The sequence below is a fragment of the Phyllostomus discolor genome, chromosome 2, assembly GCF_004126475.2.
Source record: "Phyllostomus discolor isolate MPI-MPIP mPhyDis1 chromosome 2, mPhyDis1.pri.v3, whole genome shotgun sequence".
Taxonomy (NCBI): Eukaryota; Metazoa; Chordata; class Mammalia; order Chiroptera; family Phyllostomidae; genus Phyllostomus; species Phyllostomus discolor.
Genome location: NC_040904.2, coordinates 177967316 through 177995191, shown reverse-complemented (window position 1 = coordinate 177995191; position 27876 = coordinate 177967316). Strand labels below are relative to the sequence as shown.

General features: G+C 40.7%; 1 protein-coding gene across 2 annotated transcripts in view; it reads right to left on the bottom strand.

The window, feature by feature from the left end:
- Positions 1-27876, bottom strand: part of TMTC1 (transmembrane O-mannosyltransferase targeting cadherins 1) — a 234511-nt gene that overhangs the window by 108312 nt on the left and 98323 nt on the right. For both annotated transcript variants that reach the window (XM_036019208.1, XM_028533351.2), the window contains exons 6-8: positions 7559-7640; positions 5836-5939; positions 1079-1268 (exon numbers count right to left, since the gene is read on the bottom strand). In XM_036019208.1, coding sequence (XP_035875101.1) covers positions 1079-1268; positions 5836-5939; positions 7559-7640 — 376 coding nt within the window. The remainder of the gene's footprint in view (positions 1-1078; positions 1269-5835; positions 5940-7558; positions 7641-27876) is intronic.

Genomic DNA, 27876 nt, shown 5'->3' with positions numbered 1-27876 from the left:
CCTGTTTTATTACATGATAAACTTGCCTGGAGTCAAACTGAAAAACTTGTTTTTCTACAGAGAGCTGAAATTTTTGCTCAGATTTTTTTTCTTTTCCCTGACTCTCTGGGGTATTTCTAGCGCCTGGATAGTTTGTGATCAGCCAATGATTTCAGCGGAGGTTATACATAAACAACTTAAGCCAGTGAACTGTCTACTCTCTGCTACCCAAGCTATATATGGGTTGAGGAATTCATTCAGATTTGCAGCAAATAAGTAAGTCTCCCCAGGCTTTCAAGTTTGCTTGTGCTCCCTACGGGATACCATGCACACGTGCTGTTGGGCAGTCGGCCATGAATGCTTAGAGAGCATATTATCTCAGCCCTTACATAGATAGCTCTTTGCTTCCAAAATCTCCCCGCTAAATTTCTAGCTGCTCTGATTTCTCCCAAAGCAAATCAGCCACCCCTAGCCAGTCAACCGGTTCTTAACATGGGTCGATGGGGTGGGGGGGTGGGGGGAACTGGGAGAATGAGAAGCCCCTCAGGCATCTTACCCGATTCAGTAGCAATTTTTCATAAGTAAACATTTTCAAGTTCTTTGCTGACTTTCATCATTTTTGAAGTAGTTGCAGTCAATAATTTTTCTAGTTTTATATCATTTTTTATGAAGTGAGTATCACCCAACTGAGGCAGGCAGTCATCAGTGGAAGTAGAGTCTTAAATGTAATTCAAGCACTTACGAGTATATTATTATTATCTCATTTAACATTACATGATGTCAAACAAATTACTTCAGAAGGTAACCAACCACAGCAGAAAAAACATATCTTGTTTGCAAGCATTAACTTTCAGATCTAATTTCTTCAGGGTCATTAGAAACAGCAGAAGAAATATAATTAAGGTGACCATGGCCTGTCAAACCCATTAAGGTCTTTAAAATATATATTGCCTACCAGGAAAATTTTAAATACAGAAAGTTTTTTAGACAAAATAGTAGATTCAATTTAGACCCAGACCTACAGCTGAGAAAGAAAGCATTAATGACTATAGATTATATATCTTCAAACGCAGAGTTTGTTTACATTTAAGAAAATTACCTTGAAGGCAGCTAAACAGTGCAGGCTCAGTAAGGCCATCACAACTGCCAGGAGGACGGTGGCTAAATTCCGCATGTCCCATATGGTCTCTACCAGAGGAATACTGCCAACCTGCCAATCATAGCACAGGGTAACAGGTGCAAGCAGGAGCCACATGTTGAAGGCCAAGAGGTAGGAATACGTAAGGAATCTACAAAGAGAAGAAGACTCGCTGAAACATGACTCGAGGCCCATGACATTCTGTAAACATCCATTCACCCTGTGTCTATTAAACAGTATTTCTACACTGTCAACATTGTCCTTCAGGAGAAGATTCAGTCAGAAGGAGTTTCTTTAGTCATTAAATCGATCATTTTGGAAAATATTGAATAGCTTCTAGTCACTACGGTAGATGCTGGCCTTTCAAAGGTGGATAAGTATTGACCTAGTTTCCATGACATATGCTTTAAAATTACCATGCAAATAAAGACATTATGACCTGAGATAAATGCTCCGAAGGAAAAGTTTGATGAAAGCATACAACAGAAATGCTGACCCACTGGGTAGAAGTCCCTGGGTAAGAGACATTTGAACTGTTTACTTTCAATAGTACCCAGGATCCAGTAGTAGATATGAAAATATTTAATGATTGTAATCACAGACTGATTATCATTTTATAGCAAGTTGATCCATATTGAACTATTTCCAAAATATCAAAATAGCTGTGGTAGGGAGATGAAGTATCTTATTCAGAAATGGAAGAACTAGCCTTGAAGAGGAGGCAAGAACAAAGGTCCTTGCTAACCAGAACAGCCAGGTGGACCCAGGGAAGGAAATACGAATGGGGGTGTTACTGTGTTTCCTGGCTGTGTCTAGGCACTGCGATAAAGTGGAAAACATTCTGACTTAACCCCTTCCATTTGGGATAGAAAAAATGGAATTCATTTAAATATTCAGTCAATACAAATTCCTTAAGTAGTGTTCTTGACCCTGACAACTGCAGAAGTCTCAGCACATGACAGACTGCATCCTAACCTCTGCAGTAGGAGATGACCAAACCCGAGCGTTGCTCCCAGCAGCCTAAGGCCATAGTCCTAAGATGGTCCAGCCTCCCACTAAAACACTTGCCTGGGAAAACTCATCACTGCCAGAATTTACTGTTTGTTCTAGCTAACACCTGAAGAGAGGCCTCTGCCCTCCCTTTTTTTAGAGCGTTTACCTCAATGGGCTTACAGTTGTAAATATGTATGTCTTACAACTCAGAAGTGTCTTCCTCAAGGACCGGACAGCTACTGCATTAAAATGCCATCATCAGGAAGGATAGGGCTTATCTCCTAGTCTCTTTGGGAGGACACATCTTCACTTCGAATACTGCCAGCAGGCTCAGCCGGCCAAATCACAGTCACATTGACTAATCTTTGTCATTCTCACCTCTGACTCTGCTGAGCCCTAGTTCGGCCCCTCTCTCATTCTCCTTTTAAACGATCCAATCAGCTGTGCACAAATTAGAATGGCCCTCAGCTCTTCCCCTCACTGTCAGCAGTTACTGAATAAACTCTGTTTTCTCTGCTTTAACTAATGTCCAGCTGTGTTTAGCTTTGACATCCTAGATGGGATTAAACAAAGTCATGAGATAATTTCCCTGTTTTTGAAGAATGTACAATCCAATAGTGAAAATGGGATGCACAGAATTAAAGAAGCAGAATGAGACGGGCACCGTAAGACTGTGGATTGTGAAGAAAAGTCCTCCCCTATTTCTCAGATTCTTTTGGAAGGACTCTTGGATTGCAAAGTGGGTAGATGAGAGAATTTCTAAGTTACCTTCTAGTGTGATGAGTCAAATCACCTTGAAATCCTGTCAACAGGTAGCTACTAATTTGGCACATCCTTCCCAAACCTTCCCCACTGATCTCCTTCCCTTGCCTTTTATTCCTCCAAGGTTGGCAGTCGAAAATGGTTAACAGTGATCAGATGAGGCTCAGGGATGGAAATCATTCATTGGCCCAGCTCTCAAGTCCAAACACAGAAATGGGTCGAAGGGATGAGATACTGCAATGGTGCTTCCCAACACTCTCCTCTCTGTTATTTTTAATAAAATCTTAGTGTACCAACAGTGTTGTATATACTACAAGCTTTGTTACTTAACAGAAATGAAAACAAAAAATTGCTTTATCCCTTTTAGGCTTGGGCCTGAGAAATTGTCTTACAAGAAGGCCATTGCCATAGAAAGATGATTGGGTCACTTTGTGCTATTTTTCACAGAGCTTCCAACCTACCTAATTCTTAGCTCAGTATGCTTCTCTGTGACAGTTTTAAGGAAGAACGCTGAACCATCAAATTTAGCAGGAAAATCACTGAGCTTTGTTGCTCAGTTATACTCCAGGTCTTAAAAATTACTTTGAAAAATAGTATCTCTTTTTCTTGATACGACAGTTATAAGCAATGGTTATTAATGGCTGTAAAAAACTATTAGGTGAAAAGTTAATGAATGGATCATGCTAAATCAGGTGTCTGGAACTCACTAATTAACTTTAACATCACAGAAAGTGAGACTAACAGGCAGATGCCCTCCAGGTGGATTTGCATACCACCACCTAGGAAGTCACCTTGTCAAAAAAATCAATAAATAAACTTGAATCTGATCATGTCCTTTATTATACCAGGTTATATCAAACACAGAAAATGCTGGAACATGCTAAATGACACCACAAGCTTGCAATGTGCAAAATCCAGGATGATGCAGATTCCCAGGAACAAAGGATGGCAGTTTCTTCAACAAATAATGGGGGTGGGATCGGGGTAGTATGCAGGTAGGGCAGGTGGCAGAAAGAAGAGGGACACTGATCAAATTATAAGTCTTAAAAGACGTATCAAACAAAGTACAGATTTTGTTTGGATGCTAATTCAGACAAACTATTAAAAATAACTAATCATAGCACAAAAAATTGAAACACTGATGGTATATATGATATTAGAGATTTGTTAATTTTTAAAGTATGATAATGGTATTGTGCTTCTTTTTTAAGGACCCTTGTCTTTTAGAAATACACACTAAAATATAGGCATATAAATGGAGACGCTATTTGGTATTTACTTCAAAGCAAGGAGAAAAAAGAGGGCAGGGGTGTGAAGGAAACAGCCGGCCACGAGTTATGATTGTTGAAACTGGATGAAGGGTATGCGGAGATTCTTTATGCCGTTTTCTCCACCTTTGCACAAATTTGATATTTTCCATAAAAAAATGATACTGTTTTAAACTGGTGGAAAGGGCAAAAAGAGAACTGAGTCAGCTGCAGCCTGACCATGAAACAGCTGTGGACTCTGTGCAGAAGTTTTTACTGGGATGTTCAGTTCACACTTGCCCTTGTGCTTCAAGTTGTCTTCAGTTTCTTACATTTTCTCCTCTTACAATATCATATTGACAAAAGTAAACATAAAGAATATTATTCTTAAAAAGTTAGGATTTCAATGGCATTAGGATTTTTTTAAATGCTCATTGTGACTGTTTACAGACTATAACCCAAATAGGTTAGAAAGGTAAACCACAGACTAAAAGCAACTTTCCTTCCTATAACAATACATATGCATTACAAGGGTAAGTTGACAGTTTTGTGGTAAATTAATAGTCATCCCTCAAACAAATAAGCCGACCTTGAGGTTGAATACCATATGACTTCTAAAGGTATATGCAAGATTTTTAAAATGCACGTACATGTTGTAAGTAATGAAAACAATTGTGACATAATATCTACTATAAAAATGGTGTAATCAATTGTGAAGGTATCCTTTTTGAGTGGAAAATAGTTCTTAAAGAAAGGTAGAAAAGACTAGGAACAATAAAAAAATATATACATGGCGAAGAAAATGAAAAATTTACCAATTGATACATAGAAGGTAAATGAATGAAATAAAGCAAAGATCACTACCCTGGCATAAAAACAAAATTCAGCAATGTGTTGTCCCTAAGAGATACAATTAAACCAAAAACAAAATAGAAATGGCTAAAGAAGCCAAGTTTTAATTTAGAACTATATACCATTGCAAAGCTCCCAAAATTGAAGGTTACTATTATGAAAATGACATTAGATGTTAAGTACATAAAACTAAAAAAATTTATGAACAGGGCATGATAATGTTTACATAATATACATAATATAACTATTACAGCAACAATATATCCTGAAAAAATATATTAATATTGTCAAATATAATTATATCTGAAAGCCTCAAGCAGAACATCACAGAAGACTAAATAGATAAGGTATTACAAATCTTCTCAATGAACCAGACTCACTGATCAACATCCCTTCTTGATTCAATACCTCTAAATCTCTTACAGATGCATGGTAAGATACAATTAGCTGTATCTTAGCAATAACCGTTGTTCATTTTTGTTTGCCACTTTAATCCTCCCCACATGTTAATCTTACAAATTGTTATGACATCCAATCAACCTCTATACAGCTCTGTGCATTGTTCTGTAACATTTGCCACACAGGTCACTCACTAGATATTTATTATTGATGATAAGTGCTCAATAAAATGCTTGTTGAATAAACACACACATCTATATACACCATTACGAAAACAATAGCAATGATATGAAAAAATTGCACCATTTTTTAAAGAATTCCAATTGTATAAATAGTAGTTTATTTTCCACCCACAACCTGAATAGGACACCAATCCTCCTTCTCGTAAAATCCAACTTATCATTTAAGATTACAAAACAATTTAACAAATACCAGGTAAAGTTACAAAAGTGTATTTCCACTAACCTTGTAAGAATGTAAGGCGAAAATGAAGCTGGATTATCTTGCTCTGAAAAGAGGGGCATAGACCCTCCCATTATCCACAGACGGAAGTACAAAACCACAACCACCTTCGGGGGGGAAAAGAAGGTTCAGTGAGGAAACCATCACTTGCTGGGGTGAGACCCACCTTTCTGGAGGATATTTCCAGATGCTTTACAAATATTTTGTTTTGCAAACACTTTTTCTACTGAGCACTTCTATAAAATTCTACACGTAAAACGAGTTGGAAAAATGGAAATAGCAGGGGAGGGGGAAGAGGGAATAATGAAGGTGAGGAGGGAGCAGCAAGCAAATTCCTATCAACAACTGTCAGTATCACACACTTACTAGTAAATATACTGGGTAACTGACTGGGAAACTGTAAGACCCAGGAACTGAACCTGTGCCACTGGTCTGCACTGCCCAATTTCATAACCATCCCACTCACATAACCTCAAGAAAAGTTAATTTAAATATCGTAGGTAATACTGCTGAGTCCTGAATGAACACATTTGGAAATGTTACAACCCTTGAATGCCGCGAAGCAGAACACTCATGAAGGATTATTTCAACAACCCCGGGGAATGTTTTTGTGATACCCAACGGAATTTTATCACTAACTAGTGCTATCCTGCTGCAAAGATACTGGGGAATTCTTTACAAACATGTTTTGCCCCCTTTTCTAAAATCCTCTAGTCAAAGCTCTCTACCTCATTCAGTTTTTTCATACTTATCTTCTTCCATAAACATACTTTTAGGTTGAGAGAAAACTCACATTGTTAACAATAAATTCAAAGGCATTTTCATAAGTTTCCCGTCAAAACTCATTCTAAATCTTGACAGGAAATGTATGAGACACATCAACAGCATAAGAGATTGGTCTCCTAATGTCCTTGAATAGAAACATCCAACAACATAAAAGGGTGATTAATGTGACAGTCACCAAAGGTGACCACCAAGAATTCCTATCATCTTTGTACAAGCATTCTCTGTCCTATCAAGAAGTGGACACTTGTCCCACCCCCTTATATCTGGGTTGGTCTACTGTCTTGCATGAACCAGCAGAATGTGGTGGAAGGTACACTGTGTCAGTCCTGGGCCTGACCCTACAGAGGCCCTGCAACTCTCGGGCTGTTCTTCGAGAACCCAGCTGCCATGCTGCAATGAAGGCCTGGCAGTCCTACTAGTGAGAGCGGCCACGGCGAGGGGCCTCGATGATGAGATATCACGGAGAGACCACCCAGCCCAGCTGACAGTGGCACGGATTTAAGTGACCCCAGTAAAAATCATAATGAGCAGAACCATCCAGCTGGATGCTGCCCAAACTACAGCGCTGAGGCCAGATAGGCGGAAGTGGTTGTTTTAAGCCACTCCATTGTGGGGTAGTTGGTTTGCAGCAACAGATCACTGATACAGTCAGGTGTGACGACTCAGCCAAGACGACTCAGGGTCGGCACTCTGAAAGGCACTTGTAAAACACTGTAGTTTGCACTGGCTGTGTCATGGCATTCACATGTCCCTAGAATTCTTTCACATGTCCCTTCTAATGCTTTCCAATATTTCTGGCATGTTAACTCTTTGACCCTAACCTCACATCAAGTTGTTAGACTCTGTTGCTGACTCTATTAAATAATCTGGATCATGCCTCTGAGCTAAGTTAAAGTGAAACATCCCTTATCAGATATTTCAAAAGCGTATATGTACTTACATAACTTATGACCAGAATGGCCCTCTTCAAGAATGGCCTCATGGTAAGCAGGAAATTTCTATTACTGCTTGTTGTCAGATACCTGAGAGAGGAAAGAAAAGAAAGTCTTAAGTAAGTGCCAGCGTCAACCACAGGTCAACGTTCTCCTCTCCACGTGAAGATGCTGCAGCTCTGGGAAAGGCCGGAAAAGTGTGTGTGGCTTCCAGAGTCAGGCCACCTGGGATTCAACCCCCTGCTCTGCTGCTTCCTTTGTGGAGGACTTTGGGCAAGTTTTTGACCTCCCTGCACATCTATTTTTCTCACCTGTAAAAGGGGGTATAATAATAGTATCTACTTCAAAGAAAAGTTATGACTAATAAATCAAATAATACATGGAACAAGACCTACCAGCACTATTGGCTCTAAGTCCTAACTACCCCAATAAGCCAGGCACTCTGGCGAATATACCAGTCACAGGGATGATCTTAAACAAAGTAGGAGTTTTTTTCCAATGCAATTTGAGAAGTACAATGTCTTCCAGCCACAAAACATTTCACAAATATCTTAACCCTGAAAACCGAGGATGCCAAGGCTGTGTGAAATTAGGTCATTTATCCAAGGTAACAAAGTCAGTAAGCCCTGGTGGTGGGATCAGAGCTCGCCCGCACGCAGTGGATCATTCTCTCGCCTGCCTATGGCCTCTGGAACCAAACGAGGTTATAAGCATGCGGACTTCCAGGGGAGCAGGAACCCGCGTAGACCCTGCATCTGCCACGGGGCACTCGCTCGCATGCAGTGGGAGCTCCACGTATCCACACAGAGGACACGCACCTTATCTTGCCGTGTATGCTGTGCATCTACACTTTTGGCCCAAACTTTCAGGGAAAGAAATCTTCCATTTTAATATTTTAATTCAATTTCTTATTTATGTATGTTTAGAAACAAAACCAATTATGGTATTCCAGAGCATTATTTTGCATACAGATATCATTATTACTTTTTAGAGTTACACTTTTAACACATAAGCACCAGTAAAGGACTAAAAATATTTATATAGATAGTCAGTACTACCCTCCAAAATTTGGGCAAAAAACTGTGCATTATACATGGCAAAATATAGCTGGCTTTAATAAAGACAATGAAAGGGAAGCAAGACGTGGCTATCAACAAACCCCTAGGAAAAAACTAAAGCAAGGCATTTTCACCTACAAGCAAATTTCTGTATTTTAAAGTACAGAATGGAGGGGAAAATGTCAAATCAAATGGCATCATCCAGCAAGCATTTTCCAACTTATCACCCTTATCCTTTTTCTTTTTTTTTCTATTACTCTTTTTAATCCAATTTCCCTTCAAAGTATCTCTCCCCAGAATACCTTAAAATTTACATTTGAATAAGGTCTTCTCACACAATGGGGCTATTCTATAGAATAGAGATTCTTTTGTAAAACCTGAGTGGGTTAGCATCAGAAAGAAATGTCCACCTTTACAATTGCTTACAAAATATATGTAGTTCTTCTGTCTTGTTTGGACAGATAAAAAAATATGTCCAAATGGCACTGTTAGGAAGTGACAGTGTCACTCAAGAGGCAGGTCTTTTCCTTTTTGCTTCCCTTTTCCTTTCCTGGTTCATGAACAGCTGAGAATCTGACTTTTCATGTATTTAATGAGTGGAGAAAAGGTGAGCCCCCCAAAACTATATTGAGTCAGTTTTTTGCAATTTCTGGACTGGATCCATCCTCAAGTACCACATTTAAATCCTTTCTTCTCACTTAGCTCTCAAAAGAGAGCTGGGCAAGGAGGAAACCCAGGGACACTGTCGACCTTCACAACACAGTTGCATCACTCGAGTCCTGAAACAGGCTTCCGGGAGCCCACCACATCCTGAAGCTGTCCGCGAGGTTTTGTGTATGTTGGCATGCGTGTATGTTCCCGAGCCCAATTCCTTAGCTCTAATCTTCACTGTTAACTTGGTCTGTGATTCCAAAAAGATTAAATCCCTGGTAAGCATGCTCTCTCAGCTCCACCTGTATCGTTTTCAGAATAACTCAACAAAGACCAACCCTGGGTATTTCTGCTATTCCCTTACATAAGCTAAATGGCTGTGGAGAGGGGAACGGCAGTGTGGGAGGGCGAACGTGCCAGGGGAGGCTGGAGTTACCATACATCTGAATGGGAAGGGGGGCTTTTTGGGTTGGTCTGCTTCTGGAAGCTTCATTTCTCAGGCTCTCTCTTTTGCTGGTTTATTTTAACACAGTGTAACACTTAGGAGTGGTTTCCTTTCTATAAAACAACAAACCACAGGGTTTAGGAATTTTTCCAATGGTAAACTTTGGCAAATTCATATTTTGTTTCACTGCAAGCTCACTATGATGGCTATTTCTGTGAGTTATATTTATAAGTTGTCCCTTTGTTTAGAAATCCTTCCTCCATGAGAAATTCCATTTCCTTTTAGGCACCAAATAATGTATTCTTAAAATGCAGCATCCTAAAGCAACGGGAGCCAAGAATGATGCAGAGAGCAGTGGTTGACAAAATGACCTTCTTTTAAGCCTTCTATTTTTAGTTGCTTACCAACATTAAATAAGGAAACATGCCAAAATAACATGGCTCCCTTTTTCGCTAAACACAAGATCAGAGGCTGAGATCCCTCAGCTCACACAGGGAACATCCCAAGGACACGTGCCTTCCTCTTCCCCCCCCCACACAACAAAACTGGACTAGAGAATTGACCCCATTCATCCAGCATCTATGTGTAGTCTGTGAAATAGATATAAACAATAACTAATAATAACAACATTAACAATAATAAAAATAGAAAAGAATGAATATGTGCCTAAGTGATTACACTGTAGCAATTTATGTACTACTTACAATAATTCTATTGTTGGCAGAACAATTCTATTGAGACAGAACATTATAATTCCTTTTTGTTTGTTTGTTTTACAGAGAAGACCAAAAAATTACAAGTAATACTTAACTATTGTATCAGATTCTGTCAGCTATTTATTTCGACCACAAACTAAAGTATCTGAAGGTGGCTTATAAGGCACTATGCAAATGCCATCACTGATTTATTTTCCCAGGAAGCTAGAGAAAATCCCAACAACAAAATTAAACCACGAAGGGAACCACTAAAATGGAAACTAAGGGTCCAGTGTTCTATTCTATGCTTCCAACTCCTCTGCTAGGATGAGTCCACACAAGCTCCTGTTTGTTTGTTTTCCTTTATCGATAAAAGCTGGAGTAAATGGTTTCACAGTCCCCTTCAGGGATAAACTAGTGTTATATTTGGATGTTTCACCAATGGATGACATCATAAATTATGAAAGAAGAAAAAGAGAGAGAAACCTATTAAAAATTTTTAATGCTTAAGGAATTAGGAGGAAGCAAATATTAGTTGATCACCACTTGAGTAGACCGTTCATAATTTGCATATCAAAAAAAACTTTATTTTGTAATTTCTTTTTATTGAGGAGATATTGTCTTATAACATTATATTAGTTTCAGGTGTGCAACATTACAAATCGTCAACAGTGTGTACTACCTCATGCTCACCACCAAGTCGAGTTACCATCCACATCACACCATCGAACGGCATTACCTGTTTGCCTCCTTCCACCCCATTCCCCTCCGCTAACCGCCAATCTGCTGTCTGCCTCTGTAAGCTTGTTTTGTTTGTTCCTTTGCTTTGTTTTCATTGTTACATTCCACAAACGAATGAAATCATATGGTATCTGTCTTTTTCCAGCCGACTTACTTTATTTAGCATAATAACCTCAAGGCCCATTCACGTTGTTGCCATAAAAAATTATTTTAACATAAGCTTGGGGAAAAAAAGAGACAACAGGCCCCAATTGTAGTCACTTTGTGTATTATGCCCACATCACCACACCAAGACTTAACACCACCTAACTTAATTAGAGTGTCCAGCTCCCCCAGGCGTGGAGTTCTAAACCAGCCCACCTGGTCAGCACTAGCGAGGTGATCTGCCCGACAGACCCCTGCTGTCCTCTGAAGGGAGGCAACACAACCCAATCTCTGGTAGAACTTCCCAGCCCCACACCTTCTGCCTGGGAAAGTCTTTCATTTTCATACAGCTCCCAGAAGGGCCCTTGTATTTGTTTGCTAGGTGGGAAACTGCCTGATTCCATGAATCACTGAATAAAGGCAATACAATCTTTAAATATACTCAACTGAAATTTTTTTTAAACAAGGATACTGGCTTTATCAAATTCTGCATTTTTAACAATGTGTGATTTTAGGCAAACAAAAGCAAAAATCATGATTATCCAAAGTAAATGCCCTAAACTGTGCACCTCTACACCTAAAATTTTCTATTTTTCTGACCCCAATTTTCTATTAACATCTGCCTTTTCAGTTGGTCATCTTTAAACAGTCAGAGCTAAATATGACTCCCTCCTGAAGGGCATCCTCCAGACTTCCTCAGGCCTCAAAGCCCATTGAGAAGCCTCAGCCGAGACCAGGACAAGCAGCCACCTGAATCACCCAGCCATAATCCTGAGAGTTGAATGAATGCTTATTATTTTAAGTCATTTAACTTTGTTAATGCAGAATTATTGTGTCAACAGATAATTGATAACTTACAGTAGGGTGATCAGTAAATGCTTAAGGACCCAAACAGAATTTTAAAAATACTTATCTGCCTCCAATCTGATTTAGCAGGAACAACCTGAGTAGAGCAGGAACCACAGTCCAGGTACAAAAGGCCACCAGGGTGGAAAGCCCAGCTGCCTAGTAACAGACCATTATAGGTGTGACCTCACCCCCAGGGTGAACTTTCCTTCCCTAGTCTATCATTGGTCATGCATTTTAGACCCCTGACTTATCATATTGCTGGTCATGTGGTTCGGACCCTCTCCTGACCTTTCCTCCCCTGGCATGTCACTAGTCATGTGGTACCCCCCCAGAGGAGGAATAAGGGGGCTGGAGAACAGCCTCCAATGAATCCCACACAAGCCCTCGCACGACCACTTCCTTAAGCATTAAGCCCAGTAATGATGTCTAGGACTCAGCTGTGTTTCAGCTCCAGGCCCAGAAAAGCAGCAAGTCCAGGCAGGGCGATTCCATGGCCGACATCAGGACCAGCTGCAATGACTACTAATCCCCTGCCCTGATGCTGACCAATCAGTGAAGACCATGACTCTGAGACACACCTGGAAAGCTGATGAATATTCTAGTGAGATCCTCCCCTGAGACCTCCAGATAAAAGCCCTTAAGATGAAGGACCCAGCATACTCACCCTCTCTCTAGAGCATGCCCGCCCTTGCCATTCCCTCTCTCCTTCCCTTGGACACATTTTCTTTGCCTTTCTTTCTCCTAAGCGTAGGGCCCTTCTTTTGCCTCTATAACTTGTTTCCTGACTCCATGCAGCCCAGCTGAGCTGGCTCACTTCTTCTACTCATGTGACTTTCTAAAGAAACTTTTGCTTGTATTTTAATTCCTTGGCTCTGAATTCTTTTCTTAGCCAAACTCAAGGACTGAGGTCTAACATTCTCGTATAGGTTTGCTGTTAACAAATCAACCCCCTTTCTTTTTGGACCTAATGCTACACCAGGATCCAAAATAAGAACACTAATTCAGTGGTACTGTGTCCCTTACCTTAAATCCTGGTGGTTTAAATGAAGATATTGTATTATACTTTCCAGCTCTTCTCAGAATCTCCTAAAACCTGATGATTTTTGCCTTAATACATACAGCTCCAGTGGCACACAGCTCGGATACAAAGAGCTGTTACTATTTAACATTGTACCAATAAAATATAAAAAGCTATTTGCCAAATTCCTTCTAGAACATTAGTCATACTAATTCAATTTCTCCTGCTCTATCAAAGTAATAAAGGAGATCAATAGTCACATACTATGACCGGAAAAAATTGAATTCAAAGCTTTTTAGAAATCTGCTTCTCTTTGAAACACAAGGACACGATTTTTCAGTTGACCACAGTAACAAAGATGAAGCTTACATTAGAAAAAGATTATAAGCTTAACAAAAGCAATAAAGGAAATTTAAGTGGGGTTGGGTTCTCTCTTTAATGCACTCTCCTTGAAACTATAAAGTGCTTCATCTAAATCTTAATAACCAAAGGCATTCTACAGAAAAGCAGAACAACCTTTGATGTCTTCTTTGATATTTAAATGCAGATTTTGAAGAGAAGGAACTATTCTAAGGACAAGGATGCACTTCTCAGTTCTATCTACTCAGAAGCCAAAACTGACTCTCAATACCCCATTCTGTGGCTGTCATAGAATTCTCATCCATAAATGTTAAACTCTTGACCAGTATGTTATATTTACAAAGAAATATTTACTTAGATTATCACATATAAAAGGTGGAAATAAAGTCAGAGAAGACACAAGGGAATATGATTTCAGTTCTCTTAGACATTTGAAAATCAAATTTAGAACTGGAAGGACTCAAAACAGCTCAGGTAGTTTTACAGGTGGAAGAAAATACAGTATAGGAATGGTAACTGACTTGCAAAAGGTCACAGTCCTTCATTGTCAAAGGTCAATGAGTTTAAGCTTCATTAATTTAGTCAGATGGTCTAGTTTATATTGTTTCTACATGTAATAGCAAAAATTTAGCTTTGGTGATATCACCCTTCTGTCTTTAAAAGCCCTAGGTAAGTTTCAATTCATTAATTAGAGGGAATACTGTATACATTTAATATGTGCCAGTCACTGTGCTAAGCACATTACCTTTTTAATTTTATTTAATCCTCATACCAGCTCTGTGAGTCTGAGGCAGAAGATGGTCAAGTAAGAGGAAACTCCAGAGGTGCCCCAAGGCTAAGATAAAGGACAATGACACAGGACAGAGACCCTATTCTAAGAAAGGTTATCCCGCTTTCTAGCAAAGTGCTGAATCATGGCGAATCATGACTGTACCCACACAGAAGATGCTACCTGACCCCTGCTTCATTATAGTAGCATTATAATAAATTAACATTGTGTGACCCCCTTTTCTGGTGGCCAATGAAGGAAAATCATGGAAGCCCACAAGCGCAGCAGCTTTAAAGTAATATAATTACTTGTACATGTGAAATAAAAGCCCACGAAAACTAGCCAGGAAAGATCCACCCTGTAAGAACAGAATCCCTCCAGCCCCTGAGGTCAATCTCTGCTGAGAGTTGGCCTGCTCCCATGTTCTGTGGAGTGTACTATCACTTAATAAATCTGCTCTCCCTCTTTCTGCTATAAACTCTGTGTTAGGTTCAAGTCTTCGTCTGTGACCACCAAGAACCTGGTTACCCGTGCCCACCTGTGATAAGTCCACACTCATCCCCATCTTGTGAATGAGGCTGAAGAATCTAGAAAGTGGCAGAGGTGAGATACAAATCTAAAACCAAGGCAACCACTACTCTATGCAGCATACAAATGAAATGGAGCTGTTTTATTCATCACAATGTCAATGTAGGTTATTTATTAAATGGCATTTCTGCATTTTACCAACACGACTTCTATGAAATTAAAAATATCATCAGTTCATATAGGCTATAATAAGACTTATAATAAAACTTTTTTATCCAAATAAATGAACTGAGCCAGTACACAATTCTTAGAGTCTTTTAAGAAGTATCCTTTTATAGGTCAATGTATGCGATGGTTGCTGCAGGTAAAAAGCAAGCTCCATGGGCAGTGGGTTGATTCAGAAACTCGCAGTAAGAAAAGACGACTATAAGGAGAGTGTGAAAAGAGCTGAGAGAGTGCCACTGCACTGTGGAATGATTAGCCAGCTCACCCCACAGAGGGAAGCAGCAAACAGAGACAGAAAGTAGGACAGATAAGGATGCCCCAAAAGAATGACAATGAAGCTGACACCTGAGGAAGATGAAAGGTGAATTAGGTGGACAGAAAAGGAATAAGACACATGTACGGAGGCCTAGGATAGAGCAAGGGCAAACAATACAAAGGAAGTAAAAGTTCACTCCAGCTACAGGATCTAATACTGGCAGAGTGGTGAAGCAGGAGCAGGAGCCACTTCACTATAAGATTTCGCATTTCATTGTGCAGTTTGGACATCATTCTGATGGCAATGAGCAGCCAGTGAGGGGCTTTACACAGAGATGACCCAATCCACCTTCCAGCACAGAAGTGTCAGCATTGCATAACACTCTGAGGTCCAAAACAAAGAGTAAAAGGCCCAGTAGCTCCAATGGGGAAATAGTGAACAATAGTTATACTGAAAGTTTCTGAGATATCAGATTCAGAAATAGAGGAGAGGTTCTAGTCCAAGTTGGCAGAGAGACCTTACCATAAGGATTAGTACAAAGAGCATGTGTTGGGGAGGGGAGTTGGGGAGCTGGTGAGGGGGATGGAGGGGTTGAGCAAAAAAAAAAAGGAAGAGAAAAACTCATGGACAGGGACAACAGTGTGGTGATTGCTGGGGGTAGGGTGGGTGGGGGCAGGTATAGGAGGGTAAAGGGGAGATAAATGGTGATAGAAGGAGACTTAACTTGGGGAGGTAAACATACAATACAGTGTACAGATGATGTGTTATGAAATCGTGCATTTAAAACCTGTGTAATTTTGTCAACCAGTGTCACCCTAATAAATTCAATAAAAAGGAAAAGAAAAAACTAAAATAAAATAATTAAAATAATAAAAGTGCAAGAAAAAAGAATAGAACCTGATACACTGAAAAATAAGGAAAAAAGAAAAAAGAAAAGTTTGTGTTGTTATATTTATTTTGCAGCATGATTTGGGTGTTTTTTCTTACGTACTTTACTTAGCCGTGAATCCCAAATCAGAACCGAGTCTTCTGATGGCTGGGTGGCCTCCTCTTCCACCATGCTGTGAGACAGCATTTGTTGTGTATTCCCCCTGCCCCACTTTTTGTTACCAGTCCAAACTTGTTGCACACTAGAGACTCTAAGAAATTCATGTAAATGAAATTACTGCTACTAGCAATACACAGTTCTGCAGAACACAAGTAAACTTTTACACTAAGAAAAACAGTAAAAACTGTTGGTTGGCCTGTTGGTTGGTTATACCCTGGTTGGTGTAGCTCAGTGGATGGAGTGTGGGCCTGTGAACCAAAGGGTCACTGGTTCAATTCTCAGTCAGAGCACATGTTTGGGTTGCAGGCCAGGCCCCAAGTAGAGGGCATGTGAGAGGCAACTATACATTGATATTTTTCTCCCTCTCTTTCTCCCTCCCTTCCCTTCTCTCTAAAAATAAATAAATAAAATCTTTAAAAAATATATTTAAAAAACAATCAATAATAATATAATCACATTTTCTAAATCTCTTATTGGAATATTTATGAGGCAGGATAGTAAGAAGCTAGGAAAATTCCTTGGCAAGCAGATGGGGAAACTGAGACACACAGTTAAACAGACATCAGAGTCGTTTACAGCTATAAAATAAATCCCAAGGTCTTATTTTTCCTAACCAAGGAGACTTAGGAGCAAATGGTTTACACATTCCAGACCATGAAGAGACAGACCCACCTCAGTCCAGGTCCCTTTTCGGTGACATTCTTTGAAGGTGAAACTGACCAGAGAATGACCCTGATCCCTCTATTCACTGATCTTGATGTATCGGCATATCAAAAGACATGACTGAAAAGTCGATGTATATTCTATTGAGATCCTCTTTTGACACCTCCCCTAAAATTCCCACCTTTAGAAAACAGATAAAAGCCCTTAATACAAAGGATCTGCTATGTACTCTCCTTGGAGGATGCCTGCACCTCTTCTAATTTCCTCAGGTGTCTTTCTTTGCTTTCTTTCTCCTAAAGCTCTAAAGGTTCCCAGGAGACTTGCAACCAGGGGAGCATCGGTCCGTGGCAGCTTGTACTGGACTAACCTCCTGCACCTGTCTCCAAGGGCCCTTCTCATGCCTCTGTACCTTGTTTCCTGAGTCCACGCAGCCCAGCTGGCTCACTCCTGCTGCCTCTGTGACTTTCTTTCTAAAGGGCCAACACAGCCTTGCCTCAGCTTGACTCTGCCTCATGTTTCCAAGGGCGAACACAGGCCAGTCTAGGCCCACTCTTGCTGTTCTGATCCTGTGTCTTCCATCTTAAGCCCTTCCTTAGTTTCACTGTCTCCAGCTTTAATAAGTGTACTCTCAAAATCACCTGGACTCGTGTCACACAATCTTTCCTGCACAAAGTCAAGAACCCACACATTCCAGAACATGCCAGGGCAGACCCTCCTCAGTCCTGGTCCCTTTCCAGCATCAAATGGGCTAATAAATTCAATTAAAATTAAGCTAGTGAAAAAGACTACTTAATATTGAGACTGTCCTGGTAAACTGGGGAAACACACTTGCTGTTAACAACAAAAACCATAGCAGCTACTGCTGAATGATGCCTATTGTGTGTCCTAGGCACAGTTCTTACATGACTAATCCTTAGCACATTTCTATGAGGCACACTACTAATATCTTCATTTTACAAATGGGGAAACTGAGGCATTAATGGTCAAGTAACTTGTCCCAAGTCCCCACAAGCAGTAAGAGAGGTAAGTAAGAATACAAATGTGGACTGTGCTCTTAACCACCAATACTCTGCTGCCTCTCACATGACTGCCTACTAATCTCTGCCTTCACATTCTCAAGAGAATATCTGCATTCAACTTCTATACTCAGAAGCAGAAACACACCAATAACATATGTTTCATGAAAATTCAGGATACCAGTATATACCTGATCAATTTAGGAAATTAACAAAAAGGCCACTGCGACTTCATCGCTTTGAAAAATGACAAGTTATTCTAACAGCAATATTCAGCTTAACAAGCAAAATATTGGGAACTAAGTCCTAGAAGTAATATATGAAAGGAATAAATGCAAACATTTAACATTTAAATATCAGCTAACATTTTTTTTAGTGTGAAGGGGTTCACAACACCCCCCACCAAGATGTCCTACTTGGGCATGTGGATTATTTTCAGCTGAAGGCAATCAAGACCCTGTGGGCTGAAGAACAACTTTTACCTTTCCCTTAAAAAATTTTAATTTGGGACCTTGCCCAAATTAAAAGTTAACACCATAAATAACTTTTTATGACCTGTCTATGGGGCAAGGCAAACTTCTACTTATTGAACCTCTGCTTTTTTCATCGTCCTGTGAATGCCTTTCTTCCCCTTGAAATCTCAAGGCCCTTCACCTTCGAGCTCAGAATGCCATCTGAACCTCATCGTCCCTTTCTGTCTTTGAAGTTCTCACGTATGTGGAGTCTCTAACTCTCTCATGTAAGCGGGCCCACACGTGAGTCCATACATGCATATATAACCAGATTTGCTTATTTTCTCTCATTAACCTGCCTTGTGTTGATTTGATTATTAGATCAGCTAGAAGAACCTAAAAGAGCAGAGAAAAATCTGTTCCTCCTCAACAAGTGAAAACCATGAGCTAGAGACTGTTCTAAGCACATGTATTAATTTTTTAAACATACAACAACAAAGAACAACTATGAAGCAGGTGTTATTTCTATCCTTACTTTACAGATGGGGAAGCTGAGGCATAAAGCAGTGAATAAACTTGCCTGGGATCATAGAGCCAGTAATTAGCAGAACTAGAACATAAACCTGTGCATCTGGTTCTTAAGCCAGAACCCTCCACACTACACCACATGGCCTTCCTGTACTTCCTGCACTGCCCCAAGGAGTGCACGTAACAAAGGACTAAAGCAGTTCAGTAAAAGAAGAAATCACCATGGGCTGGAAAAAGAAGAGAAGTTGCAGGGAAGAGGTGAGGCCTGACCTGGGCCTGGAGCACAGAGAAGGCGAGAGAGGGAGAGAGCAGCAGAAGCCAAGAGGGGCAGAGAGAGCAGGTGCCCAGGCCGCTGCACAGGGACTGGGCTGAGCACAGCCCCCCTCGGACAACAAGGCTCCCTGCAAACACCGAGGGCAGCCCCGTTCCCTTCCCCTGGTCACTCCTCACTGCGTTTCAGTCAAGTGCCTGAGATCTAAATAAAGGAATGCTGGCCTAGAGCTTCAAAACCTGAAAATTTAAACAGCCACAGATTAATGTAATTCTGTCTCCTGTTTACTCAGCCACAAAAGCAAAGTGACCTCGACATGTCCTTTTCCCCTAGGCCTGCCTGAGTCCTCACCTGGTGCCGCCCTTGTCAGTAGGGCCCTTCAGACCCTGTGGAGGCGAGAGGGAAACTGCACCCTCCTCCCAGCCCCTCTTGAGTTCTTATGACTGGACTAACAATAAAACTGACAGAAAAATCCAATTCAATATGTACGCGCAGGAAATCATAAATGATGCTCAGAGAAATGATCAAAGCAAGCGGTTTTTTTATACCACTTAGACAAAGAAACAATAAATTTAGGAGGATATGGCAGGACAAAGAAAATTAGGCTTGAGCATTCATAAGTAAGACACCAAAGTTTTGGTTTGGATGGCAAATTATTAAACTAGTGATAAGGTTTGTTCATATAGACTCTTCAGTCTTGAATTCCTTAATTTGCATTGCCAAGGATGTCTGCCTCAGCCCCACCACCCCCCAAAGCCAGGAGGGCACCATTCACAGGATTTATTCCCTGCATTCAAGGAGACAAAGGAGGGTCAATGTACCCTTCTTTTTGCCCCCTTTTTATTGAATTTATTGGGGTGTATTGGCTAATAAAATTATGTTTCAGGTGTGCAATTCTATAATAAATCATCTGTATACTGTATTGTGTGTTCATTATGCCAAGTCAAGTTTCCTTCCATTACTTTTCACTGTTTGCTTTTCAAGTAACTTTAATTCAAAATAATCAATATGCCAATGTTGGGTATGTTGGGGCTGCTTGCCCCAGGCCCCAATTGTACCTAAAAACAGGACAGCCTCTGCCAAAGTCCCACCTCTGACCTGCTCTTTAAGATTTTCAAACCTTGCAGTCAGTACCCAGGATGTAGACCAGACAACCACTGCTAGTGGGAGAGGTCACCTTGTGCTCCAGGTGAGCACACATTTCCCCCTACTCAGTCGTCAGACGCCTGTAGAATGCAGGCCAGGCTGGCCCAGCTGAGTCTCTCTCTATCCCATTCTTATGCTTGTTGCTGGGTGAGTAACTTAGGCGGGGGGGCTGTGCTGTTTGTCCAGACAGCTTAGATTTAGGGCATAGAGAGCAGGAAGTGTCACTTAAATCTTTACAAAGTCACTTTCTCCAATGTAGGGCCCTGCAGAGACCTCTTCCCAAGTCCTCATGTCCACGCTCTACAGCAACTCATAACAATAGACGTGAGTCCAGACGCTCCCAAACACCCACGGTGTCGTGCACGGAGTTCACGCAGAGGCCAAGGAGGATATTTGGCAGCCGGACTTCCTGCAGACCACGGCTTCTCCTAAAATAGATCATCTCCCTAAAGCACTGGCCGAGCTATGGTCAAAGGCCCGCAGCAGAGTGGGTGGCCTAAGAAAATACAGTTGGGTGCAGCGCAGAGTATGCATAACATATAGATATTATTCAGATGATTGACAGAGATTTAATGTTTGTGCAAAATGTCAATCAGTATTGTAGAAGTCAGAAATCCACAATAACTCTGTATATTTTTTTTCAAATGCTTCTTTGGTTATATAATTTTTTAAATGTTCTCCTAATTTCTATCTAGATCTGAGAGTCTCATTTTGAAATATATAAAAATCCTAAGCAGGGCCCTGGCCAGGGCATTTAGTTGGTTAGAGTTTTGTCCCATACACCAAAAGGTTGTGGGTTCAATCCCTGGTCAGGGCACATATAGGAGGCAACCCATCGATGTTCCTCTCTCTATATGTATATCTTCTCCCTTTCTTCTCTCTCTAAAATAAGTTTAAAAATACCCTCAGGTGAGGACTAAAAAAACTAAAAAAGAAATGAAAAAAAAAAAGCCTAAATAGGGAAGTTGTCAAAGGAAGTTGAAATTCCAGCCCCAGTCATGATTCATATATATTTACATATTTACATGGATTTATTTATTTTACTTATATTTGTCAAAGTAACATTCATAAAATAATGTTACAATGTCACAGTTTGCTAAGTTTTAATTATCTCTGTATATAGTGCCTTGGTTGCCAGACAGATTTCTAAGGGTTCTTCATGCTAAACTCTTAAAAGATGGCACCCTTGATGTTTGGGTGGGGGCAGCCGCGTGGGGTGAAACCACCACAGGCCATGGCATCTCATAGGATCACAGCTCATTCGGGTACAAACTGGGAGACTAGACAAGCCCTTTAATTTCCCTGGGTCTCAGATGCCTCCAGTCTAAACTGGCCATCTTACACAGCTGTCGAAAGGATTTCAATGAGATAAGGTATGGAAATGGATCAACACAGTGCCACCACAAAGGCATCAAAAACAGCCAGTATTAAAATAGTGATCACAGCTCTTCTGAAAACACTAAAACCCCATGGCTTACAGCCTTTATGGTACATGAGCGTGCGCACGTACATACACACACAACCAAATGAGTTAAGGGATTCAACTAGGATAAGGACAGAAAAAGGACTTGATCTCTCTGAGATTCTATCAGCTCCCTCCTTCCTGGAAGGAGAGGGGAAAGAGAACATGGTATTTTCCTAGAAGGCAAAGCTTTGATTTTGACAGGGGACTCAAGAGTTGGAAAATATTAAAGGTAAATAGTTATAAGCCTAGTAAGAAATGCGTATGTTAAAGCTTTTGCTTCAGATCCTACAGATAAGGCCTATCCTGGCTCCTGGGAAAACAGCCAACCTCCGGGGGCACTGTTAAAGATGACCACCTGGGGACAAGTGGAGGCATCTGGGCCTTTGTGTTTCATGGAGAGACAGATGACCACCCTCCCCTGGGAACACTAACTGCCCAGGACAAGAATGCTACAGTCTCTGCCACCTAATTCTCCCTGGATTTCAAACCCCCTCACCACACCTTGTTTATTCCCTGCTATAAAAAACGTTGGCCTGGAAGGAAAATGGGAGACTGTTCTTTTAGGGTACTAACCCACCATCTTCTCAGATCACCAGCCTTCTGAATAAAGCACCCATAAAGATTCAATCTCTGCCTCTGCTTATTGGATTTGGCAGTGACAGATAGCATGAGCTCTGGTGGCTTTTCCAGTTTCAATTTGGCTTTCACATTTTTCTTGCTCACTGGATTCCTTTCATTCACCTCAGATGCTCAAGTCAGATACTCAGATGTGTTGTGCAGATTGTGCCTGCAACATAGAAGCTGCCTAAGGAGGTGGAAGTGACGTGACCTGTAAGGATGAAATCCAGCCCGTGCTCTGTTCAACAACCCCTGAGCCCCGAGCTGGCTGCATCTGCCCTGAGGAACGGGGGACTTTTCCCAACTCATCCAAAAGAACAAAAGATGCCCCGACTCAAACATCAGGCACCTACCACACACCATGCCCACACTCGTTTCTACTTCCTACAAGTGTCCGCTATTGCCTAGCAGCAACCCCAATCCACTATTACCAGTCATGCAACACATAACATTTCCATCAACCACACATACAACCGTGGTCCCCTAAGATTATAATGGGGCTAAAACAATTCCTATAGCTTAGCGTGTTGTACTCCTCAATGTTGTAGTGCAATGCATCACTTACTCGTTTCTGGGAATGCTGGTGTAAGCAAACCTAATTCACCAGCCACCTAAAAGTATAGCACATACAATTACGTGCGGTACATAATACTTGAAACTGATAACAAACAATTATGTTACTGGCTTATGTATTTATGATACTATATTTTTATCGTTATTTAGAGTGCATTCGCTCTTTACATCGAAAATGTTTTCTGTAAGACAGTATGCCATTTTATACAGGCAGTGGCCTCATATACCTCGTGTTTGCCCAGATTCTTGATTGCATCATTTTCTCCTGTGCTGGATTTAATGTCATGTGTTTTTGTACAGAAAATATGCTGTACAGACTTGTAGCCTCAGAGCACCAGGCTATACCATATAGCTGAGGAGTGTAGTAAGCTAGACCATCCAGGTTTGTTTGTGTAAGTACACTCTGTGAAGTTTGTGCAAAGAAGAAATCGCCTCACGATGTGTTTCTTGGAGTGGATCCCTGTCACTAAGCAGCACATGACTGTATTTAATACCCACTAGACAGCTTCATTGTCCTAAAGACTTTCCCAGCAACTTGTTTAATCTAACATTTCTATTTTCTTTGCAGCCAATTCCATTTTCTCACTGGCATACTAATACAGTTTTACTATATGTCCAGTCAGCAAACCAGGTGCAAGGTAACTTAATGTTCAACTGGAGAATAGCATTTGTTTCTGTTTTAACTCAGCTGAGTGTTCCTTGCAGACTCAGCACACTGTTTTGTACAGTAGGCATTTAATTCATCAAACTAAATTTTAAAAAATCCTAATTATAGGAGTCTTAACACTACCTTTACAAACCTCACTGGCATCAGGGCCCAATTTGAAATGGTTATTTTAAGAAATGCACTTTCCTGTCCTAAAATGAACTTGAGCCCAACTAAAAGGAAACTTTTCCACTCTGTCTCCAGATCCTAGAGATTTTCGTGTATAGGACTAGATCCTCATCGAGGGTGAGCTGCCAGTCCAGGCTACCCAGTGCTGAGGAGCTTGCTGGGACATGGGCCTTTCACTGTTCAAACTGGGAAGGTGCTGGGAAGAGCCTAGGAAGATGCTCACCCTGCAGGCCAGCCCCCTCACAGGATAGCCTGGCAAAGTAGAAAAAATGCTGTCAGCCAAAATATAAATTCTGTAGAATTCAAAGAAAAAGTAGCTTCATTTTCTTCTTCTGGACACACACATACACACACACCCCTCTTGATCTGAGAATTGCTATTCCTTATCCATAAGAATTTAATCAAAACAGTGTCTGTCTGGTAGACAATATCTACTCATTGGTTGAGCTTGTTAATTCTGAAAACATGAGACTAGAATTTTCTCACCCACACTTTCCAGCTGTCCACCAAATTTTTTCTACTTGAATAAGCCAATATAAGGTATTCTTTATGGCATCATTTTATTAAAGCAACACAAAGGAAATGAGGACAGGGAGAAACAAGAATTCAATAACCATTACTACTGTACAGAGTCCTTTGTATGTGCTTCTGGTTGCATAGGTAGCTAGTTAGTTATTAATAAAGGAAGGGGGTGAATGGAATCAGAAATTAAGTCCAATTATGTAGGAAGCTGAAGCATTCACCAACTCCCCAGGAGACAGCAGCATCCTCTGCCAAATAAATGCTAATCCCTGAGGGGGCAGGAAGAACGAGCTTTCCAATCTTCCCAAGGAGCCAGCCTGGCGGCGGGGCAGGGAATATAAAACAGCAGGGAAAATTCCTTTGCTGGGCGCATGTCCAGCAGAAGCCAAGACGGCACAGGGGAGGGAAGTGCACAGGCAGTCACACCAGATCATGAAGCAGAACTTTGAGGCATGTGCAGTAGGAGTCAGAATGGCAACATAAAGGGGAAGGGTACAGGTAGCCTGGAAAAATCTGGGGAATAGATTGGATTGGATAAGAGCATAAAATCCTGGAAGATCCAGGAAGGGGACTAGGTCAAGGGAGGGCCCAGCACAGGCCCACAGAGATTTAGGAAGAAGCTCATTCAGTCTGAAAGACAGCTTACCCCTTCTGAAACCCAAACAGCTATAATCAAAGCTTACAAACTTCTGGAGCTCATTGGTTTGTTCACTTTCTTTCTCTATAGCAGCTGCAGGCCTAGACAGAAGCGTGTGGCCACTCAGACTGGAGCACAGCAGAAGCAGAAACTACGCTGGACTGTGGAGGCCCAGGGTGATGGCATTACGGTTCTAGACCCTGACCCTCCTGATGGGCACTTGTGCTCAGCAGGCCCAGGACTTCTGCAGTGAGACAGAGCTGAGCCACCTGGTCGTGGGTGAGATATCGGGTTCCAGGGAGCAGTCCTTTGTTTTTGCTCCAATCAACCTCGCCACTACGCCTTAAGTCTTCCTATGTGTGGATTCCCAAAATGCATTTCCCGTGACTTTACAAAAGAATCCCATTTCCACCAGCAACACTTCTACTGGCCAACGATTAACACATAAGCATCAGCAAGAATCAAATAGGCAAATAAAGCAAAAGAAACAAGCATTTGTCCCGTGTTGCCTGTATGAACTGTACCCCTAGGGTAACCAAATACGTCATGAAGAAATGTTTCTTTTGATATGTATTCTAGCTAATAAATGAAGAAAAAATGATAGAATTAGAACAGCACAAATTTTCAATCTCTATGAAATAATAAATCTAGGCTTATGGCAACTCACTTCACAAAAAGAAAAACCACCAGAATCATTTACTTTCTCCTGGAAGTACACAACACCATCCATGAAGTATTCTAGTCAAGAATTGAAAGCCTGAATTCAATAGAATCTCTAGATCCAGCTATCAATTTGCAGGAAAGACAGCAGACAGAACACATCAATTGACATCATGGAGATGAAATCATCAAAACATAGACTTTGGGAAGCATCGAAGGACAAAAAAAAACACAAAAAAACAAAAACAAAAAACAAAAGCAAAACCTATGGCAAAAATGAGAACTGCAAAAACTCAGCATGAACACTGCAATCCAACTAAGAGACTTGACCAAACTTAAGGAATCCCAGCAGCCTTCAGCCTAGTGCAGGGATGGCGCAGCCTCCTGGCGAGCTCCCCTCTAGAAAAGCTCAGGGGGAGTTGTCAAAAGGATTCACTGTTTTGTTCCAGTTAACACCTGAAGATAGACCCCTGATTCCCTTTCTTAGAGCATTTACTAAAAAGGTTTTATCATTGTAAATCTTTCCTCAGTCCTCTGGAAATGTATATGTGTCTCCTACAACCCAGGGGGTGTCTTTCTCAAGGATCTGAAAGCCATTCTTTTGAAATGTAATTATCAGAAAGCACAGAGCCTCTGTCTCCCAGTCTGGGAGGACAGAAGTCTGGCTTGACAATTGCCAGCTTGCAGACACATTCGCCTAATCTCATTTTCACCCACCACCCCTTTGCCTTTGTCCACTTGAGTCTTCACTCTCCCCCTCCCTAACTCTCTCCCTTTCCAACACCCAGTCACCTCTGCACATGCTGAATGGAGTCCCTACCACCAGTAATTGCTGATTAGAATCTGTTTTCACTGCTTTGATGTCTGGCTCTGCTTGTCTTTGACAAAAGAAAAAACAGGTCGCATAAAAAGGGAGAACGTATGGAATAACGGGATTTCAGAAGCATATCAACCAATTTAAATATACAGATATTATTTGTATTCTGTCTAGAACAAACAAGTAAAAATATGAAAAAGGGGAAATTTAATGACTAATTAGCTACTTGATAAAATTAAGAATGTTTTCTATTAGAGTGCTGTCATAGTTGTATTTAAAAGAAGAGTCCTTTTATTTTAATGTCCTGATGTCATATGTATAATGAAATGATATGACATCTGGGATTTGCTTCCAAATAGTCTGAGGGTGAAAGGGGGGCTGATAATTGTTGAAGATGAAAGATGGGTAATGAGGGTTCATTGTATTCTTTTATCTAACTTCTACATGTTTGGGATTTTCCATAATATGTATAGTTCTTAAGAAATTAGGATAGTTATTTGACAAAGGATTAGTATCTATATTATATTTTAAAACCCTCCAAACTCAACAGAAAAAATTTCAAATCAAATAAACAATTCAATTAGAAAACAAGCAAAGGAAAATGAAATGACATCACTCTATAGAATGTATATGGATGGTCCATAAACACAAGACAAGTCATTCAATGTCACCAGCCATTAGGGAAATGAAAATAAGACGGCAATGAGATAACACTGATATCTCTACACACCTTTTAGAACACCTAAAATAAAAATAGAGACAACACCAAATGCTGCGAAGGGTCCAGAAAAACTGGATCTCTTCTCCATGGTAGAGGAACTATAAAATGGTGCAGCCACTCTGGAAAATTGTTAGGCAGTTTCTTAAAAACTGAAACATATACTTACCTTGTGACCTAGCAATCCCACTCCTGGGCATTTATCCCAGAGAAATGAATATTTATGTCCACACAAAACCTGTGTATAAACGTCCATAACAGTTTGTTTATAATAGCCCCCTAAAATCACACTGCAATAAAAAGGAACAAACATGATACACACAGTAACCTGGATGGATCTAAAAGACATTATGCTAAAAGAAAAAAAGCCAATCTCAAAAGGCCACATACTGTATGATTTCATTAATATAATGTTCCTAAAGTAGCAAAATTACAGAGATACAAGTAGTGGTTGTCAGGGCTGAGGGTTTGTGGCAGAGTAAAGAGAGACAGCATCAGGCACATGTTTGTACTGACAACACAATCTGGTATCCTGATGGTAATGTGCTTTAGTGAACCTCCAGGTGTGATAAAACAACTCAGAACTATACACATACATGGTACCAATGACAATTTCCT